At 38.7% G+C, this 21,550-nt stretch overlaps 1 protein-coding gene and 1 non-coding gene across 3 annotated transcripts; both read right to left on the bottom strand.

Moving 5' to 3' along the window:
- Nucleotides 1-4,013: 4,013 nt before the first annotated feature.
- On the bottom strand, nt 4,014-4,120 carry LOC130727075 (small nucleolar RNA R71). The gene has a single exon (XR_009015115.1). It is a non-coding gene; the product is annotated as a small nucleolar RNA R71 (small nucleolar RNA).
- Nucleotides 4,121-18,385: 14,265 nt separating this feature from the next.
- LOC130726959 (protein MAIN-LIKE 2-like) lies at nt 18,386-21,494 on the bottom strand. Of its 2 annotated transcripts, XM_057578277.1 has the most exons (4): nt 21,267-21,494; nt 19,739-20,734; nt 18,893-19,653; nt 18,386-18,804 (listed from the first exon to the last, which is right to left on the bottom strand). In XM_057578277.1, exons 2-4 carry the CDS (start codon nt 20,727-20,729, stop codon nt 18,463-18,465), a joined length of 2,094 nt encoding a protein of 697 aa, XP_057434260.1. In that variant the 5' UTR covers nt 20,730-20,734; nt 21,267-21,494; the 3' UTR covers nt 18,386-18,462. The 2 variants fall into 2 exon arrangements, with proteins under 2 accessions (XP_057434260.1, XP_057434259.1); XM_057578276.1 differs by lacking the exon at nt 21,267-21,494 and having other exon boundaries at nt 19,739-21,246.
- Between the last annotated feature and the right edge of the window lie 56 nt (nt 21,495-21,550).

Below are 21,550 nucleotides of genomic sequence, written 5' to 3'. Positions count from 1 at the left end.
GACTAATCACTCAGTAGATATTGTCTTCTTTTTCAGCACTTACACTATTGCTTGATCTCTCTTTTCACGAGCCCATAGGTTCATGTTTGAGACGCGTCTTAGTCATCCGTATCAAATTACCTTTTTAACAATGGCTATTCAACTTTGATGTTTCATTCTTTGTCTCGGATTTGGGAAAAAAGAAACCATTGTTTTGGAAACATCCACATAGCAATATTTATTTACAATGAAAGTTGTCAAGACTCTAATTTTGTATCAGTATTGAAGATGACCGTCTTAGAAATTTATTAGTAGTTTATATGAAGAGAGAAATTTCAAATAAAAACAATGTAGATAAAATAATAAATAAGTTTAAAATATGAAAAAATGATCACTGGCTTAATTTTTCACATCCTTGGATTGGGCAAAATGACTTTCGCATCCAACTAAAACTAAAATACAATGAGATCCCTTAATTAGCGTCAAGGTTTTTTTTGGAGGGAAAGGAAGAAAGGGAATGCCATTTTTTTGTAAATGTCTTCATCTTCTCTCTTTGAACGTGAAGGAGGAGTTCCGCGACAACGTTCCTCTGGCTCACAACCTCTTTGCCATCCTGTGCCGGTTTTGGGCAATGGGCAAGGGTGAGGACCACATTTCACACCGCCCTGTCGCATTGCCCCTCGTGAGATCGCCTTAGGCTCTGCTTCCTCTATGAAAAGTGTACAAACCAAAATAACACTTAGGAACATAACCAACATTGCCTTCGCCATTGTCATATATTTTCAACAATGTCACAAAGTTTTTTCTCAAGCATGTGTTTATACAGTACTTTTTCCATCTCTATCATTATCCATTCATGAATTATTTTTTTGGTACATTTATATTCATGAATTAAGATGAACTATGGATAATTTTCCTCTAATTAATGAACGCACAGGTTAAGATAGTAGGCAAAACACACATTTTTCATTAATTAATAAACCTAAATTATTATTTTATTATTTTATAGACATGTTTAATTAATTATGTAAAATAATTAAATTTTTTATTTTAAAATTTAACTAATCAATTTTTCTTTGACCAATTCTTCTTCATCCATTCATCATGAATTATGTATCTAAAGTAAAATATTAGTCTTAACTAATTTTATAAAGTGAGCATTTGACCAAATTAGTTAAGAAGTTTTGCAGAAACCTTGAATCATAAGCAATGAAAGTGAGGTGAGTAATGTTTTTAATTAATGAATGTACTTTTATGTATCTCTGGAATCCTCTCATGTATTCAAAACAAAAACATTTACATAAAATAATATTTAATTTATATGACAGAGATTTAAATTTAATAATTAATACAATCTTATCTTAATCTTTATCTTAATTTTAATCCAAATATTATCTGATCTGATCTTATTTTATCCTAATCTTATCTTATTTTATCCTAGTTTTAATATACATAATTATTAAAAAAATTAATATGTATAAATGAAACTTTTAAGGGTAAAATAGTAATTGAATAAATCATTACATATGAGTGAATTTTTTTACAGGGTCACTTATGTAGTCCAAGAAAAACTACAAGCAAGTTTGAGCATATTTGAGCCTCCTTTGAAAAGTGAAATTCTGGTTCACCTCGGATAGGACAAATGTTCTACACAATGTTCCGGACAACGTGTATAACGTATAGGAATTAAGCCACATCGACCAACACAATAGAAACAACACAGTTACAACACTAAATCAATAAAGAACACAGATGATTGATAACCTAGTTCGGTGCAACGTCACCTACATCTGGAGGGCTTCAGTCCGAGAAAGATAATTCACTATTATAGAGAATCAAGTACACAAAAGTCTTAATTGAACAACCCCTGTTCACAGTCTTTCTACTTATTCCTATGTTGACCCGGGGACATAAGGGTATTTTTGTGAGTCTTTTATTTTATTTTTAATTTATTTTTTGAGTTTTAATTAGTTTTTATGGTATTTTTATTTAATTTTCGTATTTTTAATTAATTTAGGATTTTAGGAGTTTTTATTATGATTTGTTAGATTTTAGTAGTTTTTATCTATCATTAATTAGTACTTTTTAAATTATAGATTTAGTTATGTTTTAAGTTGTTTATTTTTGGGTTATTATCTTTTTAGTATTTGATTTTGATTTATCTTGTTATTTTATTTAGGATTTTCGGAATAAAAAGAAAAGAGAAAATCAGAAAAAGGGAGTTATCCGGCGCTGAGGATCCACGGAATTTATCATGCACTCGCAGGAGGTGTTTTTATCCTTCCCACGTGCTCAATCATGCTGAAGGTCCACCGTAAGCGGTGGTGCGAGACGCACTGGAATCCACCCAATTTTACCTTGGCCCAATCGTCATCTGACACGTGGCAGCATTAAAGATAAATTTTTGGCTTATTTGAACCCGTTGTGCACGTGATTGCCTTTCAAAGTACCAGATTTGATTTGAATATTAAAAAGAATAAGAAAGATAAGATGATATATAAAAGGAACGTGAATTGGGAATTTGGGGGAAGTTTTTGGGGTGACTCAAATTGAGCACAAACTTCTTAGGGTTTTGAGAGCTTTTTCTCCTGGAGGTCGTAGGTGCTATTTTCTTTCTCTTGAATTCTTGATTATGGCCATGTTTGGCTAAACTTCTTTTAGTACTTGGGTGTGGAACCTTTTTATGATTATGTTTTGATTCGAAACTTTGCTTCATATGAATTTTGTTTATTAATCTACGTAGTTGTTTCAATTTATCTTGATTATACTTCAATGCATGCGAGTAATTTACTGATTCTTATGAGAACGGAAGTTGATTAGGAATTAGAGAAACAAGGAAACAATTAGATTAGGCGTTCCCTACTGCTTGATTCAAGAGTAGAACCTAATTGTGTTGGCTAGTAAATAGAACTTAATCTTCAATTCCCTGGTCTAGGTGCTCGTAAAACAAACTTAGTAATTGAATTGAAAGTCTAGGGCGTGTGAGTTATCAACATCTTAGCTCATAGGCTAAATCGCCGTAGAGAAGTTTATTAGATTCATATGAACATTGTTAGAATGAAGGCATAAGCCGAATAGGTGAAACATGACCCAAGTACTATTTTTCTCATCTAAATGATTAAACTATTTGATTTTCGCTTTTACTTTTTATTAGTGATTGTTACAATCTTCAAAATCCTTAAAATTGGTTTTTATTTTCATAATCTAAATACTAGAAGTTAATATAATTAGTATTGAATCACAATCCTCGAGGGATCGATAATTTATTACTACGGGCAACTTTGTACACTTGCAAGGGAGCTATCAAGTTTTTGACGCCGTTGCCGGGGATTGTCTTTCCAATACTAGTTTTAATTAATCTCTTTTGTCTAGATTCTTTGTCTTTCAATTTTTTTTTGTTATTTCATCTTTATTGAACGGGTGCTTCTAATTAGTGTGTTCAGTGTATGCGAGGTACAGTTGATCCAGAGGCATTGCTTTTTGATTCAGAAATCAACCGCACCTTTCATTACCGGTTAGCACAACAAAGAAGAGCCCTTGCATCTGCAATGGCAGCTGAAACAAATGCTGAATTGGAAGCGCGACTTCGAGCGGAGTTCGCAAGGACTCAAGAGGAACGGGTGCAGGAAGCCGTGCGCCGAATCCAGCAAGAAAGAGAATTAGAGGAGGCAAACCGCCCCCTCAGGGATCTGAATGAGCCTGTCATGAGTTATGATTACCCAGGAAGTATAGTCCCTCAGAATGCCGAGGCTCAGAACTTTGAACTCAGACCTGCACTCATCAACCTGATCAGTCAACATCAATATGGAGGATCTGCCACTGAAGATGCCCATGCTCACCTAGAGCGGTTCATCAGGAACTGCAGTACTACACGTCTTCCCAATGTCGAGCTTGTCCGTTTGCAACTCTTTCCTTTTTAATTAAAGGACACAGCTGAGGAGTGGCTCAACTCCCAACCTCAAGGCAGCATAACAACTTGGGAAGATTTAGCAAAAAAAATCACTAAAAAGTTTTTCCCTCGTACCTTGCTGAGGAAGCTGAAGAACGACATTCTGGTTTTTAAACAGGAAGATACTGAGAATCTCCATGAAGCTCTGGAGCGGTTCAAGAAACTGTTAAGGAAGTGCCCTCAGCACAACCTCACTTTGGGAGCGCAGGTGGAGAGGTTTTATGACGGCTTGGCTGATTCTACCAGATCAAACTTGGAAGCAGCAGCTAGTGGCGAATTCGAAGCTCTTTCAGCTCAAGCAGGTTGGAACTTAATCAATAAAATGGCTGAAAGTGCAGTGAACTCTACCAATGACCGCCAAAACAGAAGGGGTGTATTGGAAATAGAAGCATATGATAGGATGGTTGCTTCAAACAAGCAATTATCTCAACAAATGACAGCTATGCAACAACAGTTTCAGGCAGCCAAGATATCTAATGTGGATAGTATACATTGTGGAACATGCAGTGGTCCTCATGCCAGTGAAGATTGCGGTGCAGATTTTGACGAGGAAGTCAAGGCTTTGGGAAATTCCCAAAATAATCCTTATTCCAACACCTACAATCCGGGGTGGAGGAATCATCCTAACTTTTCCTAGAGGGAACAGAACAACTTCAATCAAGGAGGAAATAATCAGAGGCAATATTCAAATCAAAGATTTCAGTCTCAGAATTCAGGACCTCAACAGAATCAGGATCAAGGCAGTGACAATGGGAAGAAGAGCTTAGAAGAATTGATGGAGAATTTCATTAACAAAGCAGATACTAGTTTCAAAACTCATGAAGCTGCTATAAAAAATTTGGAGACTCAGGTGGGACAGATGGCCAAGCAAATGTCAGAAAGACCCCCAGGTATGTTTCCTTCAGATACTGTCATTAATCCTAAAGAAAATTGCTCTGCCATAACTCTTAGGAGTGGTGCTACCTTGAGTGAGCCTAAACAGAAAATTGTAGAAAACAATAATGTCAATGATGAGTTTGTAGGAGATATTGAACCTTTAGGAGAAAATAAGAAAAAAGCAGAAAGAAAAAGAAGAGGAAAAGAGAAAAGTAGAATTAGAAAAAAAGTTTGCAAAAGTCCCTTTTCCCCCTTTCCCCACTAACATAGCAAAGAAGAGGTTGGAGAAGCAATTCTCCAAGTTTATATCTATGTTCAAAAAGTTGCGTGTAGAGCTCCCATTCTCTGAAGTTCTGGAAAAGATGCCTCAATATGCTAAATTCATGAAGGAGATACTCTCAAAGAAAAGGAGGTTGAGTGAAGAGAATGAGATCGTTGAGCTTACTAAGGAGTGTAGCGCTATTCTACAAAGGAAGCTTCCACCCAAACAAAAGGATCCAGGTAGTTTCACCCTACCTGTTAATTTTGGGGCTTCAAAGCAAGTGAGAGCCTTATGTGATTTAGGGTCAAGCATCAACTTAATGCCCCTATCAATGTTTGAGCGACTTAATGTTGGAGAACTGAAGCCGACAATGATGATGCTTCAATTAGCGGATCGCTCCATAGTGGCTCCATGAGGAGTTGTTGAAGATGTGCTAGTAAGAGTAGGAGAGTTCGAGTTCCCGGTGGACTTCGTGATAATTGATATGGATGAGAACTCTAAAATACCATTGATTCTGGGAAGACCGTTCCTAGCCACTTCACAAGCGAAAATAAATGTGGGGAAAGGAACAATATCTGTAAGGGTAGCTGATGAGAAGATCAGTTTCAACATATTTGACCTGAAGCCACAACCAGTTGAGAAGAATGATGTATTTTTGGTGAAAATGATGGAAGAGTGGAGTGATGAGAACTGAAGCAGTTCTTCCTTAAAGAAAAAGCTGGAGCATCAAATAAGAAGAAAAAAGAGGACACACAGAGCGACCAACCTAAGCAAGTCTACTCAATGAGCATGGTTGTCAACTCCGAGCAGAAGGAGAAGATCAATACCAAGCAGAAGGAGGAAATGAAGTCAGAGCAGAAGGAGAAGATCAATACCAAGCAGAAGGAGGAAATGAAGTCAGAGCAAAAGGAGAAGATCTACTTAGAGGAAAAGGTAAAAGGTGGGTGCATCCAATGGAAGCCAAAGCGTAAGAAAGAAGAGAAATCTTTGATCCCTCTTAACTCTAAATTTAATGATTGTGTTTTAGCTCTTGAGGTTGCATGCAAAAATCTAACTAAGGTGTGTACTCAACTGAAAGATCCTGAAAGTGCAATGCACTATGGGATAAACCCTGGATGACATTCTGAGTCCAGGGGAGTCTAGCAAAGACTATAAAATTGTGCTTCTTGGGAGACAACCCAACTGATATTTTTAGTTTTATTTCATTAGTTCTAATTTCATTTTTATTTTCCCTTCTTAGTTTCAATATTTTTCTGCATTTGTTTCTTTATTTATCCTTAATGTTAGTATCAGTTTAAAGAAAAAAAAAACAAAAAAAGAGGAACTGGCAGATGCAAGCCAACGGGCTAAGCATTGGCACTGGAATTTCCAGCGCGAAATATCGGGCGATTCATGCAGAAATTGATGCAGTAGCATAGGTCAAGGCTGGGCTGGAATTTCCAGCACTAATTTGGTGCTATTCCTATGATGAATTGGTGTGACAGCACCAAGTCTGAAACTTTAAAAATAAAAGATTTTGTTTTCCTTTACACTTATCTTTTCACCTTATTATTATTTTTTTTTTAAAAAAAAAACAAAACACAATCTTTTAATGTTTCACGTGATTGATAAAGCAAAAGTTGATTTTTAGAATCTTACCGAGGTAAGTTTTCAAGTTCTGTTATTATGGAGTGATTTTTAGTTGAAACTATATGCTTAAATGTTATGCTCACCAAGTATTTTATTTGATGTAATGTTACAACAACAAAACTATGAACTGGGTATACATCTTTTTGGTTGATATCACTCCTTGATTGTGTTTTAAGGTGTTTTTATAGGATGAGCGTGGATAGAGAAGGCCTGAGCATTGGAGCTGGAAAGCATTATGACGATGAGTCTCGGAGCTCAGATTGAGGGAGTTCTTTCCCTTTCCTTTTACTGTTTTATTTTAGCTTTCGTTGTTTCTTATTTAGTTGAGTCTTGCATGCTAGTTAGTTTGTATTTTGTGGAGTCAGTTTACCCTTATATGCTTGTGTTGTGCACCATGTTACTTGCATGTCTCAAGCGATTTCAACCTAAATTTAGATGCTTGTTTTGTTTGTGGAAATTGCTGAAAATAAGTTATTTGAGGCGATTCACATGTGGGGAACTGTTTGTGTTAAGAGAATGAGAGCTGGGTAGCTTTGGGAACCTGAGTTGAGTTGCTTGGAAACACTGTCTCGAGTTCTGATTATGGGTACACTTACCCTTTTGTTTCTGAGTGTTGAGTGAATATTCTGACATACTTGTACCTGCTTGAACCTGTCTTGATTTGCATCTCGGTTGAATATGTGCAGTTTTGTGATTTAGAGAGAGACTTATAGGAATTTTTGTTGGCTTTCAGAATTTGCTTTCATATTTCCCTTAGTGGCCCCTTTGAGCCTTAATGATTATTTTTTTGGTGCCTTGCTTTGGTGATTTGTTTGGTTGTTAAGTGATCTTAGTTACTTAAAAATTGGAAAGAGCTTAAAAATTGCAGGCTTCTATTCTCTCGAAAAAAAAATGAAAAGGAAAAAATGTAAAAATTTGAGGTATGTGCCTCGGAACAAAGGAAAAAAAAAGATAAAATAAGTGAGTAAGGTTATGGGGGTGGTCATCCCACTTTCTATATTCCCCAATCACTTACTTCATTGCTTTGTTCCAAATGAAAAAAAAAAGGAATAAGAGGGAGAGCCTAAATGTGTTGAATCTATTGCTCTTCTGTGCTTCATGAAGAATGATCACTTAACTAAATTGGGTAGCCCTTTGAGTTGTCAATTCTTTCACTTCCATACCTACATTGCACCCTTGGCCACGTTACAACCTGATGAGGTCTCTCCTAATTGCTTTGCTGTCTTATTTGATTTTGAGTTGAAAGATAGCCAGGTTTGATGCACTGTACTTGTTTGTTCATGAGCTGAGATGTGTGAGCTTATTTGTATGGACTCTTGACTTTGTTTCCGTGCTGCTTGTAATTCTCACTTACTGAAGTTTATTCACTTTCTTATCTTAGCACTTGCATGAACTACTGTGATGAACCCTAGGTTTTTAGACTGGAAATTTGGCATCTGAGTTAGCGATGATTAGTTCTGTGCTTGAGGGCAAGCTAATTGAGTTTACGCTTGAGGACAAGCTGTCGTTGAGTATAGTGGTGTGTTGACCCGGGGACATAAGGGTATTTTTGTGAGTCTTTTATTTTATTTTTAATTTATTTTTTGAGTTTTAATTAGTTTTTATGGTATTTTTATTTAATTTTCGTATTTTTAATTAATTTAGGATTTTAGGAGTTTTTATTATGATTTGTTAGATTTTAGTAGTTTTTATCTATCATTAATTAGTACTTTTTAAATTATAGATTTAGTTATGTTTTAAGTTGTTTATTTTTGGGTTATTATCTTTTTAGTATTTGATTTTGATTTATCTTATTATTTTATTTAGGATTTTCGGAATAAAAAGAAAAGAGAAAATCAGAAAAAGGGAGTTATCCGGCGCTGAGGATCCACGGAATTTATCATGCACTCGCAGGAGGTGTTTTTATCCTTCCCACGTGCTCAATCATGCTGAAGGTCCACCGTAAGCGGTGGTGCGAGACGCACTGGAATCCACCCAATTTTACCTTGGCCCAATCGGCATCTGACACGTGGCAGCATTAAAGATAAATTTTTGGCTTATTTGAACCCGTTGTTCACGTGATTGCCTTTCAAAGTACCAGATTTGATTTGAATATTAAAAAGAATAAGAAAGATAAGATGATATATAAAAGGAACGTGAATTGGGAATTTGGGGGAAGTTTTTGGGGTGACTGAAGTTGAGCACAAACTTCTTAAGGTTTTGAGAGCTTTTTCTCCTGGAGGTCGTAGGTGCTATTTTCTTTCTCTTGAATTCTTGATTATGGCCATGTTTGGCTAAACTTCTTTTAGTACTTGGGTGTGGAACCTTTTTATAATTATGTTTTGATTCGAAACTTTGCTTCATATGAATTTTGTTTATTAATCTACGTAGTTGTTTCAATTTATCTTGATTATACTTCAATGCATGCGAGTAATTTACTGATTCTTATGAGAACGGAAGTTGATTAGGAATTAGAGAAACAAGGAAACAATTAGATTAGGCGTTCCCTACTGCTTGATTCAAGAGTAGAACCTAATTGTGTTGGCTAGTAAATAGAACTTAATCTTCAATTCCCTGGTCTAGGTGCTCGTAAAACAAACTTAGTAATTGAATTGAAAGTCTAGGGCGTGTGAGTTATCAACATCTTAGCTCATAGGCTAAATCGCCGTAGAGAAGTTTATTAGATTCATATGAACATTGTTAGAATGAAGGCATAAGCCGAATAGGTGAAACATGACCCAAGTACTATTTTTCTCATCTGAATGATTAAACTATTTGATTTTCGCTTTTACTTTTTATTAGTGATTGTTACAATCTTCAAAATCCTTAAAATTGGTTTTTATTTTCATAATCTAAATACTAGAAGTTAATATAATTAGTATTGAATCACAATACTCGAGGGATCGATAATTTATTACTACGGGCAACTTTGTACACTTGCAAGGGAGCTATCATCCTACTAGTGACTTATTACTTCGACTTCCCCCTAAGTATGAGAACCCTCTCTCACTTTCTCTCACAATCACTGCCACAGTGATTGAACTTGCAAACGATATAAAGATGAAGAGATTACAATTCAACTAATACAAACCAACTCGATGTCATATGATCATCAAGGGAGGCAATAGAGTTGTGTACAAATCACACAATAAGGACTCACAAAACACAACCCTAACACAGAGAACAAGCTCAAGAATATAACTCCAAAACCACCCTTGAGCAGCTATGGTTAAGCCTCTATAAATAGATAGGTCTTCAGCAACCTTGATCTTCAATGGGCTTGAGTGAGACATAAATATGGAAGAAATCCTCTTTGTCAAAGATTTGATCTCAAATATATTTTCTCTACAAACTAAAACAACAACGAATCTCTCTTCAGAAGATTTGTTCACATAATAAAACAATCAGAGTCCAAAAAATAAATCTGAAACAAATCTTGAAAAGATCTTCTTCCACAAATAACAAAACAGAGTCAAACCTTCTTATTTAATTGGCTCACAACGAATTAATCTTATTTCGTGAAATAGATTAATTCTCCCAAATACTCAGAAGATATGCACAGCTTTGAACGCACATCATTCCAAATCTTATGAATAAATTCGTCACATAAAACACTCAGCAACTAGATGCACAATGTTCTGTCAGATACCTAGAACATATGGTTGCACATAAGACAAAGACAATGTTGTTTGTCACACCAAGTTCCACACATGCTAACACATATTATTTAGACAAAATGCAGCCAACAAAATACTCAACAAAAAGAACAAACAATGAAGATTAAAACAAATTGACGATCAAGATTGATTGTTTATTAAAGTATTCGCAAATTTATTAAATGGATTTGACTCCTCTAAGAGTGTTTTGTTAGGATATATCTCAAAAATTGTTATGGCTAGCTTCGAGGCCACCTGACTTGAGGAAATCTCAGGTGACGAGAAGGATTGCGTAGAAGCATTCGTCACAAGTCTGATTGAATTACTCAATGAGAAATGTCCCTTGACCAGTATATGCTCGGTCAAAATGAAGGCCGAGCCACTATGATCTAAGGCAGGATGACAAAAAACCTCCTGCCCTCTCATAAGTACAACTTAAAGGGCTTCCCTCACACTAGCAGAGCCAATCGCAATGAGCTTCGAGCCTATAAATATAGGTTCTATAGCTGATTTACATAAGATGCTATTCACTCTTCGCCTTTCACATTAGAATTCTAACCGAGTTTCAGGGATTCTCTCCCAACACTTGTTATTCCTTAAGTATTGGAGTTACTCCTACAGGTACAACCCGTCACCATTGAATCTAGAGCTTCAAACTGACTTAAAGGACCAAACTCACTTCATTCCACTGTGATCCACTGTCGCAACCACGAGAGATTCTTCTCTTATTCTCACTTGACGTTAGTGGGAAACAACATATGGAGATGCAATATCTTCAACAACAACCATCTACGATGAACTCTATAAGTGGAGGACTTTCCATAGGAGGATTCTTCGCGCAATCTCAAAAAAAGCATCTTTATGCTCTAGTCAGAGAAAGGTACAAGATGAGATGCATGGAAGGTAATCTTGATATGATGTTTAAACCCTCTGAAAACCAAAAAATACGAGTAGTCAAGGTCTGCATGTTGTAATCTCCACTTTAATGGTGAGCATTGAAGTTGAAAGAATATCAGTTGACCCCTCCAATCTCTCCCTACCCATATCTATATACCCTTACCCTCTTTGCACCCGTCCCCACCTATCGCGTAACCCTCTTCCCTCCTACCCCTTAAAATCTAACCTTTTTTCCCCTACACTACCACCCATTTCCTTCACTTACCTGCTCCTAACCTTCCTCTAAGAGAGAAGACGATGTATGATGAGCGGCTGAGTGAGTAGTGAAAGACAACAATGATAATGACTTCACATTTTTCTATTGAGCAAAGGATTCTACACAAGGGGACGAAAGAATGAGAGGAAACACGATAATGGAGGTTGTCATCTATGTATACCTTCAAAGTTCAAACACAATAAAAGGGAAGATGGGGGAGAAAAGGAGAGGCTAGGGATAGAGTACATAGATCGTGAATCTATCAATAATACACTGTCTCAAATTGAACTTTCTTTGTTTTATTTATTTTCTATCTCTTCTATCGATATGTTACACATTTTTTGAATTCAAATTCTTATTTTTCCATATGGTCTCACATATTTGTCTCTTCCTTTTATTGAATTGAAGACGTTTTTAGCTTCTGACCAGCATTGTTGTGCTGAATTTTTGCAATTTTCCATTTATATTTTAATTTCATTTACTCACCCGAATTTTTTTGTTAATTCACTTGAGAGGATCCTAGTAGTCTGACGCACAAGACATATGCCCATTTTTTTTTGTCAACTAAACTTTATTCCTTGCGAATTAAGCTCTGTGTAAAAATAGTCTCTCAGCAAAGTAAAGTTGCTAACTTTTTGTAGTGTTAAATAGGTATTCTAGTGTTGAGAGTCGTGAGATTAGTCCCTCGACCCACGGTTAGCACACTAAGCGGTAAGAGAACGACAAGTGACCAAGACGAAAAGTGAAATTAAGGTAGCGTTTGATGACGGAACGAAATAGAACAGGACAGAACGGAACGGGACAGAACATGATCGAACAGGATAATAATGTTATGTGTGTTGTATTTGGTAACTCCTAGTCATTAGAACAGAACCATAATTTTAATTACATATATAACCCTGCATGTTTAATATTTGATTGAGGATAAAATAATTGAACATGCATAGAAACCGTTTGTTATTGCTTATATCATGAAATAATCATTTATTTCTTTAAAATAATCACTAATATATTATTTAAGTTGTTTCAGTGTGCTTTTAAAAAAGTACAAATTTGATTATTTCTTTAAGCTATTTTAAGTGCATTTGTTTAGATTAATTTTTAGAGATTTTGAGAAAAGCATAAGTTGATTCGTGTTTGACTACTCCAATTAAAATCATTTTTTAATCTCCTCTTGTCTATCATAATAGATTTTTAGGATAAGTTAAACGTATTTTTTTTTCGAATAACTTGTTTTCAGCTATTAAAAAAAAGACGAAACAAACATAATATGATTTTTTGGATTTAAAAAGTGATTTTGGATTAAAATAAGTGATTTTTTTTATCAAAAAATTGATTTTTGATTATAATAAGTGATTTTTTTTTTATCAAAAAAGCGATTTTTCTGAAATAAGTTGAATCAAACGAACTATAATTTGCTTGTTTGTCACTGCTTAAAAAAGTGATTTTACTTTTGATAAAAATAATTGATTTTATTTCAAGTGACTTTTTTGAAAAAGAAAAATTTATTTAACTTTGTCTACAAATATAATAAGTGTTTTTTACTTTAAGAAGTGATTTAAAACTTTTTAGATTTAAAAGATGTCAAATATAAATTAGAGGTATTTTTTACTGTGTAAAACTTTTAAGAGGGTGTTATGTTCCGTTCCCTTCCGTTCCATCCTCTTCCAGGGAACCAAAGTGTCCCGTTCCTTGAGACTTTTGTCTTGTTCCGTTCCATCTTAAAATAATGACAAACACAGAACGAAATCCATATATCATGTTCTGTTTCCTTCCCACCTGTCTAACAAACGACTACGTAAGTCAAAAATAAAATATATCCCCGAAGGATAGCTCAAGGGGTAAGAGCTAGAGATATAAGAGTTGGGTGAGATAAAAGACAAAATGTCTTAGGTTCAAACCCAGAAAAGAGATTAATTTACTAACATTTCTAAAAATTAAATTTGCTTATAAAAAAAATAAAAAATAAAATATACAAGTATAGTATAGGCACGAGGGGGGAGTTGGGTTTGGGGCCTCCCCTATGGGGCTGCGCGCCCCACCTTTTTTTTTTAAACCCAAAAGTGCCCTACGGAAAGGTACTTTCCATATTCAATTTAACTGAATACGGAAAGGTACTTTCCGTATTATATTTTGATGAATACGGAAAGGTATTTTCCGTATTTAACTCTGACAGGATTCCCCCTTTTTCCACCATTACTCCTCCCTCACCAACTTTCACCAACCCCTCACCAGCCCCCCTGAACCTCCTCAATGCCTCCAGACCACCCTCTCTCTCACCCTCTCCTACCTCACTTTCATTCCCAAGCTCTCCACCACCATCCACTCCTTCATTTCCCAAGCTCTCCACCACTACAACAAGTGTTGTAGTAGAGGTAAGTCTATGTGTTTATTTGTTGTTATTTTGTAGGATTAAGTAGTGGAAGTAGTTAGATTAAGTAGTTTAAGTAGTTAGATTAAGTAGTTTAAGTAGTTAGAAGGATGGGTTTTTGAATTCTGAGTCGTGATATAATACGGATTGTTATCTTCCGTATTGAATATGGAAAGGTACTTTCCGTATTCAGTATGGAAAGTAACAATCCGTATTCGGTATGGAAAGTATATTTCCGTATTGAGTATGGAATGTAACTTTCCGTATTCTCTTCCAGGGATGACAGATTCATTTTTCTTTGGTGAGTCACAATTGATTGAAGCTGGATTTCACAATGGTCAACCTGAAGAGGCCACTACAGAGGTGCCACCACCAGCATTTGTGCCCCCGTGTATAAGTATAGATGTCTCGCATTTATTTGCAACTGATCAGGTATTCTTTGAACATATTTTTGCATTGTTTTGAGAGTGTAATATATCAATTCTTATTATGTCTTGATCACCCTTGTAATCAATTCTTATTATTATAACAGATTTTCCCTACCCGTGATGATCTTATCAATTGGGTTCATGGAATTGCGATTGAAAATGGATATGTTACGTTGATCACAAAGTCAGATTATGGTGGGAATGGAAGCAGAAAAGCTTATGTCATGTTGGGGTGCGAGAAGCATGGTAAATATGTTCCTTATAGAGACCCTGACCTTGTTGAAGGGACGAGATCACAAAAGACAGGTTGTCCTTTTAGACTAAAAGGACGACCTAGGAAAAATGGCATAGATAGAGATTGGCGGCTAAAGGTGATGGAAGGTATACACAACCATGAACCAGCTAGGTCACTACTTGGGCACAATTTTGTTGGTCGTCTAAAACCCGGAGAGAAGGAGCAAGTGGGAAAAATGACAAGGAGTTGGGTTCCACCGAGAAAGATGTTGTTGACTTTGAAGGAAAACAATCCTTCAAACTTGACTACCATATCTCAGATTTATGGTGTTTGCAAGAGGTTAAGAAAATCCCTCCGCGGGGGATTGACAGAAATGCAACACTTGTTGAAGAAGTTGGACGGTGACAAGTATGTCCACTTTGAAAGACATGAGCCTGGATCGGAAGTCATTAGGGATGTATTTTGGGCTCATCCAAATGCTATCAAACTGTTCAACACATTTCCATATGTAGTGATTATGGATTGCACATACAAGACAAACAAATATGCAATTCCCTTGCTTGAGATTGTTGGACTGACTTCCACAGATAAGACATACTCCATAGCCTTTTGCTACATTGTTAATGAGGGCACAGATGACTACGTTTGGGCACTGGAGTGTATGAAGTCTCTATTAGCTGATCAAGCCATGTTGCCTAAGGTGATTGTTACTGACAGGGATCTTGCCTTATTGAGTGCTGCTAAGCAAAGCCTTCCTAACACTACACATTTATTATGCTTGTGGCACATCAACAAGTGTGTTTTGGCAAAGTGCAAACTCTATGTTGGCACAGATGATTTTGCTGAGTTGGTTATGATGAAGTGGGCAGAGGTGGTGGATGCTGCAACAGTTGAAGAATTTGAAGTGAAATGGATGCAATTGTTTAATATGTGCAAGGCAAAATACAGCAACTTTACCTCCTATTGTTCTACTAGATGGTTGGTTCACAAGGAGAAATTCGCCAAGGCATGGACAAATCATGTGATGCACTTTGGAACAACAACAAGTAACAGGTAAAAAAATTACATGAGCTTAATTTATGCGTTGTTTGTTCATTTGATAGATTGTTGTTAATAAGATATCTATTTGTTGTTTGCAGGGCTGAGGGTGCACATGCCAGTTTGAAGAAGATGTTACGGGATTGCAAGGGTGACCTGGCCACTTCATGGGATGCGTCGCATAGTTTGACATGTAATCGACATACTGAAATATTAGCATCGTTTGAGCGCAGTATTCACAGAATTGATCACACTTTCATGTTCCCATTTTACACAAATATTAGAGGATTTGTGTCAAACAAATGCCTGCAGCTCATCGACGATGAACATATAAGAATGAAGTCCTACGGCGGATGCGATTGCTTGTTGAGAGAGACTCATGGACTACCTTGCGGTTGTGAACTTGCAGGTCACCGTTCAACCACTCTCTTGTCAATTAATTCTATTTGTTATTGAAAGTGACACTTTTGTGAACTTGCAGGTTATGAAAGAATTCCATATGAGTCAATTCATCCATTCTGGAAGAGACTGAGTTGGGAGCATGTACCTGAACCTGTTGCAGATACTACCAGCAACCATATTTGCGGCATGAACCATGGAGATATGCAACCAGAAGTTGAGGCATTGACACATTATTTCAGTTCTTTGGATACTGGAGGGCAGAGTATGGTAAGGAGGAAGCTTCAAGCGATCTATTGTCCTGAAAGCAGTTCACTTTGTACTCCTGCGGTTAAGATAAGGTCCAAGCGCACTCTTAAGGCGAATGAGAAAATACCACCTAAGAATAAAGCAATAGGATCCTTGACTCGTGATCTTTCAGGTTTTGAACATGTTGATAGGGAGATCAGAGAGGCAAAGAAGGTTTCACAACCACCAAAGAAGAAGAAGCGTGTGAAGAAGTCTGATACAAGCTATTTCATGGGTCATTTTCCAGCCTTTTTCCACCCATATATACAAACAGTTCAGAATGTTGAGGATGATGGTAACTGTGGCTATAGAGCCGTTGCTGCATTACTCGGACTACCATCAGGTTCCAAGTGGTTTTCATATCCATCTCCTCTACGGGTTGTTGGTCATACCTTCCACTAAGAGGAGAAGGTCCACCGGATGTACATCCTGTTATAGCTGTTGGTCATGTGATTAATCACTTTGTACAGGTATTTTTTGATTGAGTACACTAATATCCAATTGGTGAATTTATTTGTTGTATTTGCAAGTTATCTAATTTTATTGTTATTCTCTATAATGTAGCTCCATCTAACTCCTGGACATTCTATGCCGCCAATTGCTCTCCAGTGGGAACGGTATGTTGATCCTACATCAGTAAGCTGGTGCGCCCCATATGGTACACGTTTAGGAAGATTCACATCAGAATATGAAGCTTGGCTTGTTACTTTTGGTGTTCCTCTTATTCACCAAAGCTATGTAGACATCACCTCAGATTGACACCACACTTTTGTGTGATATTCATTTGTAAACGCTCTGTAATATTAATCTGATGGGCCTTGCCTTTATGATGTTCATTTGTTGCTTTTAATAATATTAATTTGATGGTCATTGTTATATTGATGGGCCTTATTATTTAGAATCAGCATCAGGGATAATTAACATAGACAACCACTCTGTCATCAGAGTCCTGTCATTTTCATCCACCCCATCATCAGAGTCCTGTCATTTACAACCACCCCATCATCAGAGTCCTGTCATTTCCAACCACCCCATCATCAGAGTCTTGTCATTTTCATCCACTAAATGACGAACTTGAAACCTGACATTACTATCTACCACCAACCAACCCCAACCACACTTGTATTATCCACCAAACACCATAAATCTTTTGACCATTCTGCTATAAATCTCTCTGGGTTCTTTATTCTTCTTCATCCTTTTCTTCATGTCTTGCTTTCGAAGATAAAAAAAAACAATGGAACAAGACTGGGATGCATTAGTCCGCCGTTGCAAACGTCAAGGCAGCACTTCTAGCAGCTCTCGTCCTCTCATTCCTGGGCCAGCTGGCGCCGTCCAGGCTGCCATGTATGGGCGTAGATCCAACCCTAACACACTACTCATTCCGACCCAAGAATTTGTGAGGCGTGCTCTCGAAGACAGATCAACCGAAACCGATCCTGATTTCAATTCAAATGCTTGGCTTACAGCCCTGCAATTGGTGGAATCTGCCACTCCGCTGGGCACAATCACAACGAATGTTGAGAGAGTAGAGAGTGTTGTTGCTGTTATTAAATCATGCACTCCCAATGGTTTCCGAGATGCCAAAGTTACCCTCAAGGTATTTGCTCGCTTTTGTCCAGCTTCTTTAACCGTCAATTTGTTGTCTCATTTTCTCTCACGATTGCATTGATTTAGGACCCTACGGGCACCGTTGACGCTAGCGTCCATCGCAAGGCCTTCACTGACGGGGAATTTAGGAATGTCATAACTGTTGGATCTGTTCTTGTTCTCCAAAAGGTCTATTACCTTAAACATTAATCTTGCTTCCTTTGAACAAGTACGCATTAATCTTTTAAATTTGCAATTTACTTGCAGGTTGCTGTGTTTGCACCGAGTAAATCTGTTCGTTATCTGAATATAACGTTGCCCAACATAGTCAAAGTATTTCCACAGGATAGCGGACCCCACGACTTCATCGATATCACTGAGGATTAATTTTGTTTTCGTGTTGCTTCTGAATAATTTCGTGTACCCTTTAAACTGTTTGCCATGAATTATTTATGTTACTTATCCTGCCTTTGATTATTTACGGTGTAGTTATACGGGTTTTTTTCAATACAAGAGTCGGCATATAATGAGTGAAAATAGAAATCATGATTAATATAAAGAGAGTCCTAATACAAAGAGTCACATGTCATAATATAAAAATACAAAAAAAATATACAAATATATAGTCAATCACTCGCCCCGACCCCTACCGGCCCCTCTACGACCTCTAGGTCCACGGGCTCTGCCTCCACGGCCTCTGCCTCCACGCGCACCCTCTGCAGGAGCACCCTCTCCACGGGCTCTGCCTCCACGGCCTCTGCCTCCACGCGCTCTGTCTCCACGACCTCTGCCTCCTGCAGCTCTAGCTCCTCGGACAGCAGCAAAGGCTACCCCCTGGGTACCAATGAAGGCATTGGATCTAATAAGATCCAGCGCCCTCTCAGTGAGGGATCGGGAATGCGTGCCCTCTGCAGGAGCATCTGGCACCTCGAGTGACTGCTCCAACAAGTCCACGGCCCGACGCATAACAGTCTGCAAAAATAATGTAGATACATTAGATACAAATAAAATATCATGAACAAAAAATCACAATTGAATGGAAAATAAAATTCAAACTTACCACTGCACTGAACTCCTCCCTCCTATCATCAGGGATGATGAACCGATGGGACACAGCGTTGTACCACCTCATGTAATCCTCCACAGCCTCTCCCGGATATGTAGCGGGGATCCCCTGAGGGCGGAGGTGCGGCGCAAACTCAGCAAAGGCAGCATCTGCGGTCTCAGCAAGGGACCCAAACGTCTGGATCTCAGAGGGGTGTCGAGGGACATCCTGTATGAAGCCAAACTGGCGCAGAACCCTCTCTGGTAGATGTCGTCGAACAACACGGCCAAATGGCGACCGGATGTAGCCAGAATACATGGCCCTCGGATCCCGTGGTCGATGAGCCCGATGGTCCTCAAATGGGGTCCATATAACGTCATCCACCGTCAGCTCATCGAGCATGACTCGCCTCTCATCAAGGCCTGCATGCCCGACCCGGGACATAGCCCACCGCCGCGCCCTAGGCTGGTCCTGCGAGTACTCCGGATCCGCCCTACGGATAATGACGCGGTCAGAAAGGTACTCGTAGACCCATCCTAGCAGGAGCGAGGTAAAACCTCCCATCTGGGCCGTCCCCCTCCTGGACGCTCGACTAAGCTGGTCGTATAGCGTAGCGAGCGCAATCGCGCCCCACGCGTACTCGCACACTCGACCAAGATCCTCCAACATCCCTATCCAGTAGACGGTCGTATGGTAGCCTCCGCTCTTGCTAGCAAAGAGCGTGGCGCCTAGCTGGTTCACCAGCCAAATCCGTGCAGCGTCCTCATATCGGTGCTCTACAATGAAGTGAATTAAGTTAATAGTTTATAACAATACAATAATAATAGATACAAAGACAATACAATAATAATTAAGACATACCCGCCAACGCAGCCTCATACCGGGTCTGCAAGACCCCAAAGCGAATAGTCTGGGACCTATTCGTATCAAACTCAGCCTCATAAATACCAACAGATCCTCCCATCAACTGAGCACAGAGCGCTGCACACTCGTCCCTCTCCCCCCTCCCAGGCGTATAGAACCTCGACCCCATGGGGAGATGGAGAAGAGCCGACACGTCGTCCAAGGTGATAGTCATCTCCCCGAACGGCATGTGGAAGCTACTAGTCTCCTCATGCCATCGCTCCACAAGGGCCAAAATAAGGCCTGCATCTGTCACCGGGTAGCTGCAATATGGTAGCTGATGAAGACCCGTCTGCTCAATCAACTCTCGAACCCGCCTGTGACTGTCTGAATCACCATCACAAGCAAGGTTCCAAACCTTCCCCCCAGCTGTGGCCACCTTCAACTGTCGACGGTCCACATACCGCTCGTCTGTGCGTAGGAGTGCATGCCACGCCCAGGGAGCCTTGTGATCAGCATAATGGGTGAGGAGCGATAGCTCAACAGGCCCCCCCGGAAACGGCGGCAACCTCTGGATCAGGTCCTCCTCGCCACCCTGTGCCCCCTGCTCCCCCTGCTCTGGCGGCAGGACATCAGCATCAACAGTAGGCGGAGGAATACTATCCTCGTCAGATCCTCCCATGCCGGATGAGGCCTCGCCTGATGACTCCTCGCCGGAAGACTCCTCGCCTGAGGACTCCTCGCCTGAGGACTCCTCGCCTGATGACTCAACCATGGGAGAGGGCGGAGAAACAACTGTAGGTATCTCAACCGTGGGAGACGGCGGATAATCAACCAGAGGAACCTCAATCATGGGAGACGGCGGAGAAACAACTGGAGCTGAAGCCTCCACCGCCTGAGAGGTTGCAGCATGATCGCCGCGCCGGCTAGAAGCATGTAACCGCCGGTGTCTATCCTCAGTAGCCCCGACATCCTCACTAGAAGCATGAGACCTCTTTCTGTTCTTCATTCTCACTATATATTCAGAGCAAACATTCACTATATATACCATTTCAGCCATAGACAGAAACATGATGCAAGCAAATGGAAAATTCCTAGAATTTTATAAGTACATAGATGATAATCGGATCTTCTGTGGATTATGCATGCTTGGATCAACTTTTATTTTCCTAATAATCAATTATGGCATCTAGAAACTACTCACAAATGCTTTGGAAACCTTCTATAATTGATTCTGAACCCAGAATCAATTATAAGTGTTGGGTTTGGTTCTGAGATGAATACGGAAAACGTTTTTCCGTATTCAATACGGAAAACCATGTTCCATACTGAATACGGAATACCATTTTCCATATTCAATACGGAAACCTGTGATCCGTATTTACCCAGAAACGCCATTAACGACAATGAGCTATCGGCCCTAAACCCAAACCACATTCAAGACATTTCAGCCAACAATACCTCTACACAAGCAACAATCGACTACCCTAGGGTTCAATGATTAACATAATTTCAAGTTAAATGGGGAAAATCCAAAAATCCTTACCTCTAGGTTTCAATTCTGAGAATGGGGTTGTGAAGAGCTTTGATGGAGATGATGGAACCTTTCAAGTACACGGTTCAAGCAAGGGGAGCGACAGAGATCGAAGGTTGAAGAGGGGAGAAGAGCTTGGCAAAATACGGAAATGGGTTTGAAATGGGTTTGAATAAACCCTTGCCGGTTTACATACTAATATAATACGGATATTAAACTTCCGTATTCAATACGGAAATGTGTCTTCCGTATTCTATTAAAGGGGGCGTTCCAGTAATTTCCCCACTTTAAGTAGG

The sequence above is a fragment of the Lotus japonicus genome, chromosome 6 (assembly GCF_012489685.1).
Source record: "Lotus japonicus ecotype B-129 chromosome 6, LjGifu_v1.2".
In the NCBI taxonomy this organism is placed as follows: domain Eukaryota; kingdom Viridiplantae; phylum Streptophyta; class Magnoliopsida; order Fabales; family Fabaceae; genus Lotus; species Lotus japonicus.
This window is presented reverse-complemented; position numbering and strand designations above follow the sequence as displayed.

Excerpts from the sequence above, each read along its gene's own strand:
- LOC130726959 (XM_057578276.1), bottom strand. The coding sequence starts at position 20,792 with ATGTTTCTGTCTATGGCTGAAATGGTATATATAGTGAATGTTTGCTCT. Across the intron at positions 19,654-19,738 it reads GTATGAGGCTGCGTTGGCGG|AGCACCGATATGAGGACGCT; the intron begins GTATGTCTTAAT and ends ACTTCATTGTAG. Across the intron at positions 18,805-18,892 it reads GGGAGGAGTTCAGTGCAGTG|ACTGTTATGCGTCGGGCCGT; the intron begins GTAAGTTTGAAT and ends TTATTTTTGCAG.